The sequence below is a fragment of the Malurus melanocephalus genome, unplaced genomic scaffold (genome assembly GCF_030028575.1).
Source record: "Malurus melanocephalus ecotype Western Australia unplaced genomic scaffold, MMel_1.1 scaffold_101, whole genome shotgun sequence".
Lineage (NCBI taxonomy): Eukaryota > Metazoa > Chordata > Aves > Passeriformes > Maluridae > Malurus > Malurus melanocephalus.
Window position 1 is genome coordinate 1,224,756 of NW_026623333.1, and position 7,226 is coordinate 1,231,981.

General features: G+C 39.8%; 1 protein-coding gene across 1 annotated transcript in view; it reads right to left on the reverse strand.

Annotated features, from left to right (window-relative positions):
- MACROD2 (mono-ADP ribosylhydrolase 2) overlaps positions 1–7,226 on the reverse strand; it is an 809,981-nt gene that overhangs the window by 783,068 nt on the left and 19,687 nt on the right. The window contains 1 exon segment of the mRNA XM_057369011.1: positions 5,582–5,689. Within this exon segment, the coding sequence (XP_057224994.1) occupies positions 5,582–5,689 (108 nt within the window).

Consider the following 7,226-nt stretch of genomic DNA (forward strand, 5'->3'; position numbering starts at 1 on the left):
AGCAACTTAAGAGCTGATTTTACATTTTGTTGCTTCCACATTAAATAGCARGAACATTTGAATTAAGGGACTTATTTTTATAGAAAATTATTGAAGAATAATTTCAAATCAGCTCCAGAGTAGGAATTACTGGTCACTGTAAAATAAATAGGGGAAGAATAAGTATATACACAATACCAGATCAGGCTCAGTGACTCAAATACCTTCATAATATTCAGCCAGGCCACTTCTGAAGTCATTTCAACTCCAGAAGTAACAAGATGAAAATTCTGTGATAAATTAAGTTGCTAAATGAAATGGATTAGCAATCAGCRAAATTGCCTGATGTCAGATCTGTTCCAGATTAGAATCCATCCTTTTTCCCCACCTGTTCATTAAGCACCAAGTTCAAGGCAACTGCAGTGACTGATTGCACATTAACGAGCTGTTTGTTGGAAAGGCAGAACTCAGTCCCTATCTATACTTACACACTTGTATAAGTGTAATTCACTGATAATATATTCAGCATCAATACACAGATAGCACTTCTACTTTGATGTGTAATTTTGGACTCRAGAAAAAAGAGACACCTCATTAAGTTGAACAATCATATTCAAGGTCAAGGCCGAGAAATTATGAACCTGGAAGAAGATAGCTCACTATCTCCAGGTAAAAAAGCTGGATAAAGATATTGCTGTGACACAAAAATACTGARACACAGTTGTGAAGTCAGAAGCCTGAGGGAAGAAAGGCATATTTCACTAGTCTCACTAGGAAAAGGTAAGACTCAATATGAAAAAGTCTGTTTCATCCTCTAAATCRAGTCATGCAGAGGCTCCTGTGAAAACCAGTCCTGCAACTAGCAGAGCAAACAGAGAGTATTTAAAATGAAATGTTTTACAGTTCCACACATATTCAGTACCGAGACAGGGTGGTACCGAAGGACAAGAATTTCAAACTCTTACAAATTTGTAAAAAAGACTCAGTGGTAATTCACTCCCTGAAGACAYCCCTGCCTCTTAAAGGAACCAGGAGACCATCCCCTCCACGCATCTTCCCTCGGCTGGCACTGCACACTGTGCCAAGGAAGCTGAGGAACCTGTGCCTGCCAAACCAGCATTCCCAGCTGAGGCAACTCACTGCAGACAGGCAGATGGTTTCCTTTAGAGGAAACCTCTTCTTGAGCAATGTGAGGCTCAGTAACTAAATTCCAGYATCAGAGGTTAGTAAAAAAGGGACATAAGTAGTTGGCTACTTATTTCTTTTTCACCAATCTTTCCCCTCATCAGAGCAAGATGTTACCTCAGTTGTTTTCTCACATGGAAAAAATATTCCCTTTAAAAATTGAGTTTCTYCTCCAAATTTGTGAGTATTAGAAATTTTCACAGCACTCAAGTACAGTTTAAAGGGAGACACCTAGTTGCTATAACCATAGCAACTTCAATTGCAAACTCAGAAGTAGTATTACAGACTTATTACCAGAAATACCTAATTGAATAGAATTGAATACCTTCCTTTTTCCTGAAGATTAAAGGTTTCTCAGTACCATACTTTTGTACTGAAACCAAGAATATTTTTCAAAGATAAGAAGAAATACCATCTCTTCTAGTGTTCTGCAAGTTGTCATCCTCCTCCTCCCTATCAGATAAAAATAAGGAGAATCCTTTTTTCYCCCAACATAATGGTTTCCCCTTGATCTTGCTACTAGTAAAAACTGCCTCACAAGCATATTAGTACGTGCCTCCTTATCTTATAACTAGACAGCATGATTTATTAACAGATAAGAGAATGAATACCTGAGATCAGTAGTGATGAACTGCTGCTTAAGGTACATAGAAAACCCCATCACATGCACTCCCAAAATACCAGTTCTGTACCTACTTCAGAGTTACTGCATAGGACATAAATAGTGACATAGTTTTCCTTATTAAAAATGCAGAGGAAATGTATTATTTACTGCTTAGTTTAGACTATAAATACTGAAGAAATTATTTTTCAAACCTCACTGAGGCTTTTACTGCTTATTTCTGTGCTTGGGATTGCCAGAGGGACTAGACAACCCCTCTCCCCTAGACACAGACACACCACACAYCCTGCAAGCTCTATTCTGATGAGTTACTTGGATGTTGGCTAATTGTGGTTATCTGGCTTCCAAGTGCTTGAAGCACTTTTGGCATCAGGATGAAGTGACATCCAGGAACATTTAATCTGTTAAAAAGGGCAGTCAGCATAGATTTATGCAATAAGTATATGCCTCAAGGAGAGCCTCTTTACATTCTTAGAGTGCAACAACAAAGAGCAGAGGAGGATATAGGAGTAAAAATAAGATTTTCATACAAGTCTTACCTGAATCTTTAAGAAAATGTAACAGGACACCTTAAGCAAAACATCAAATCAAACTAATACCTGTCTGCAATGCAATCACTAGTAAGGAAGTTCTAGAAAACCATTCTGTAAGGAAAAGACATGTACAGAGTAGATAACTTTAGCAAAATGGCACATCAGCTCCTTTTTTCAGCTCCTTTCTCTCTCACAATACATCTCAGATCCTCATTTGAAAGGTTTCAAAGACGTTGTTTTGATGTGCTTCTTTTGACAATGAGCAAAAGCACAAACTTACTATATGTAAAATATTTCTGGAAARTAAACAATATTCAGTTTGTCCATTAAAAGTCTAGGAGAAAAAGGGATCCTTTTGCATCAGTGTTCATCTACGATATCCTGATATTTAGCTACATAAGATCACCATTTATATTCATTTATGTCTCATGCCCTCCTCACATACTCGAGAATACACATTTTTTTGCCAATATGTTTGTATCCATCTCTGAGGACAATTTGAACCACCTGGAACCCTTCCACAGCCCCAGAATTTGGCAGACCATTCCCTTTATTTTAGGCATATTTAGTAGTTTGCTYAAGTCCATGTAAACATTCAACCTGTAATTATCTTCCTGCAGCTTTAATTYGGATATGACTTGCCATACTTTATTTATTAGAGGAGATAGTTAATGGAATTTCTAAATTCAGATAGAAAGTCTCAGGAGGGTCCCTTCTTACCTACCTAACACAGGGCTTGCAACAGAAAGGAAGGAGTCAGTTGTTAACATTTGGGGTAGACAAAAGACATTAAGAATAAACAGAACTTGCACAGATTTACCTCCAAAAACCTACCTCCTATTCCATGTTCAACAGGCTGCATTTTATTCAACCTACACGCAGAAGCTGGTACTGTGACTACTTACTGCTTCACGTCTTTGAGGCTTGGATAGTCAGTTGCAAAAGGAAAAACAGGGGAGTTCTTTGTAAAAGCATCATATGGTGCAGAAACATATGATGCAGATATCATCTAAGAGACAATTTCACTGAAACTGATTTTTAAAGAATCTCAGTGCAGCAGATGTTTTGCATAAATAATATGGATCATGAACCAAAACACTTTCCTCATGCAGCTTTCCAGCTATCCTCCACAGTTTGAAAGGTTAACCGAAAAAAGTAACACTGAAACCATGAGCAAATCAAAGGCTTAGACTTTATTATTCCACTGACATATAGAGAGCATTTGGTTTTTCCAGAGTGACTGTAGATTAGTATTTTAATCTAAATTTATCAGTATCTGATAATAGTAAATATATTATGCCCTTTAGGAACTAGAGAAGGTTACAAAAGAATATTGGAAGAATCTCAAAAATCCACCTGCACCTGGCCCAGGCCCTAGAACTGCTTTGTGTCAGTATGATACACCAATGTACCACTCTATAAATACATTGCTTTCAATAGGTAGCTTTGCCAACATCTAATCTGAAACACCCATTAAGCCCAAATTCAATTTGCAGAAGACAACGGCAAAAACAACTTTTTTGCCAAAAGTTTTCTAAATACTTTCAGAGTGTTATGTCCCTTTTTAGGTCTTTTAGCCTCAGTCTGTTTTAAGTGGTCTTTAAACCTTTTCTTGAAATTGCATATTAATACATACTGATTTTATTCTTTTTTCTTTTTCCCTCCTCAGAGAGATGCATTTCTCACCAGGATGGCAGGCAGATAATAACATTGCCAGTCTGGAATATAGGTTTTTTGGACCTTTCAGGAGAAGTAAGAGGATTTAAATCAAGAAAAGCGAAGTATTTCTATTCTAAAGTTAATCCGTAACTAGTTCCAGCCTGTAATTCAAGTGAGGCCTATGAACAAAGAAAAGCTAAATATAAATGGAGAGAAGCATGCTAATATTGACTTACTGGAAAGCAATAAAGAAAGGAAGTCAGCAAAGGCACTATTGGAAAAATCATCTTAAAAATGAGAAAAAAAAATTAAAATGGTAAAGCTTCAGAGGCCTTGTCAACACTGTGAGGAGAGGATCATGTTACATGGATGCTACTGTATTTGTAATTTAGGAAGGCTTTTGTGCATCAGTAAACTAGAAGATTAATTCATTTTTTTGCATGGGAATACCAGCCTCCATATTTAGAATGCAAAAATGCATTTTGAAATGGCTAGGAATTCTACCTGTACTTCACAACACCATTAGCATGGGTTTTGCATGTTAAATTGGGACATCATACAGAGAGAAACATCAAACCATCCAAGAAAATCTGTTCACTACCCTCGACACTGTGTGAGAAAACATTCCTGTGCTCTTTACAGACATGAACCAGTAGCTCCACACAGCATTTTCCTATGATAAGAAAGCGCACCAATTTTGGCCATTGTAACCCTGGGAACCCCTGAATTTTATTCCGTCACAGAGAACATATTGCAGTATGCTTTCTTCCAAGAAACAAATACCACCAAAACTAGTTCTTGAAAATTAATCAATGCCACTCAGATACTAGGGGGAAAAAATTTCCAGCCTCAGGACACACAAACCACACACTCTTCTTGGAGTGGAAAGTGCAGGCAAGATTTGGCTGGGGACATATGCATAAGGGTAAACCTTCCCATCATTTTTTGCAAAAAACTGAACMAGCTTACTACAACCCAATACACAAATGAATTAATTGCACAAGCATTTCCCTCTCTTTGTCACAAGATACTACACACAGTTCTTCACCCTGGCTGCACACATGGAGACACAGTCACTGAATGAGAAGAGGTACTAAAAAACAACTCTGTAGGTCATGGCCAAAAATTTAARAAATACAATCTTCTGACAAGAAAGCAAATATGAAAACCACGTAAATCAAATTCTGTTTTTCTATCACCTTTTTGTTAAGGTTTTCACATTACCTAGCCCACAAGTGGCTTGATTTATAAAAGCAGACTGCAATGTACTCCATTAGCTTRGTATCAAAATTGGGCCTTCTACAATAGAAAGTGTGAAGTCTCAGCTGACCTAKTTAAGTCAAAAGATGGACATGAGATCATTATTTTTTTTCATGGTGACCATGCCATAAAAAATTGCACAATAATCCCTGCCACAGTAAATGCACACAGGATGAACAGATGCAATATGAAAGAATTGGCGAAAAAGACATATTTTCCAAAAGATTTCCACAGGCTGTACAAGTTTTAGGCAACTTTTCTGAGTTCACACTTGTACCATGGAGCCATAAAGGATTTTCAAGACATAACTACAATACAATAACTAAAATATTTAGCCACCTACCAGCATTAACGATGGCATCAACCTCAAGCAGCGTAATGTCACCTCTGTAGAGAGAAACTTTCTCACTCAGACTTTTCTTCCCTTGCAGATCTTCTTTTGCATTTTCACCTACAAACCAAGAAAGCAGAAAAATCAGGTTACAAGCGTGGGTCTGAGGTCATTATTTACAAGCCCCGAGCAGGCAGCAGTCCAGTGACATTACTGCTGYCAGACTGCAGCAGCTTTCGGTTTCACCTCGAGAGGGCACCGGCAACCCACAGAGACACCAGCACTGCCCTAACATCACACTGCTTGCTTGTTACTTGTTTCCAAACACAAGCTAGTAGGAAACACTGAATTCTAACCTACATACCATTCGATTACAAAATGTAGAAACATACATTTTTTTGAAGTGAGACCCATCAAATAATTTTATTTGGTAATCACAAGGGTGCAAATTGCAGAAACAAATTGAAGAATTAATTAAAATAACCCTCCTACTGGAGTAGTAATTTCCCCAATCCAGAATTATACCAAGTGAGCACAAAAACACATGAGTGCATCGTTTGCCAACAGCCCCAAAATTCAGAACGACTTCTAAAGACATGTAGCCAGAAGAAAAGCCTGAAAAAAAATCCATGCCAATTTTAAACTTGGAGCTTTGTCACCTTAAATGCTCAGCTAGGAGGAGGCAGGTGGTGAAGATAACCTACGCTAGCTTGCAACAGATTTGTTACTAAATAATGATACCATAGGTCCCTTAATTCTGTAAACTCTTGAGATTTTGCATCACCAAATCATTCAATTTACATTCTGTTCAGTCTATAGAACAGTTCAGTTACCTATTGCCCAAAATCTCACCAAGCTATACATGTACATCACCAGCAATGAACTGAGGAAGGAAGATTATTAAGCTCACTTTTTACTATTCCTCTTTTAACATTGTTTCCAACACAAGTCTCGAGAAGCTCCATTTCATCTATCGGTCAGAAGTAACAAAGTGGGAATCAATTCCAAATGTTGACAACAACTGAAGTTTGTTGATAAGCAAAAAGAGTCCTCAATATTTAGTGAGACCATAGAAGCAGTTCAAATAAATTTGCCAGTTTAGTCTTACCCTCCCTTTCMATCAGCTCAAGAATACCAACTCAGACGTGTCAGCAGTTCCTTGCTGAGCACCGGGGAGCACATYCCCAAGATCCCGGGGCTCAGGCCCACTGTGGTGAGACAGAGCAGCAGGTTGAGTCAGCCGCATTCTCAGACCCTCTGGCCCTCCTGGCCCTGCCATTCCCAGCTCTCGGGCTGCCAGGCAACAGCCCTGTGACATCACTGTGCAGGGGAACCACGAGCGATGCCACCACCTTGCCCTGGCACAGAGCCGSGGGCACCGCTCGGCTCAGCTCAGCCGAGAGCGCAGCTCCTGGGGCAGCTCGGCCATGCTCCGCCCGGGGCTCTCGCTGCTCCTGGGGCTCTGCGTGGCCTCGCTGCTCCCCAGCGCCCTCAGAGCTCAGGGCTGTCCCACCAGGAACAGGCTCTGGCTGGAGGTGCCCGCCCGGCGCCCGCTGCAGCCCCACACCGGCACGGCCAGCGCCAGCCTGTGGCCCCTGGGGCTGCGCTGCTGCACCTTCTTAGCCCTGTCCCTGCTGCTCGCCGCGCTTTGCCTGGC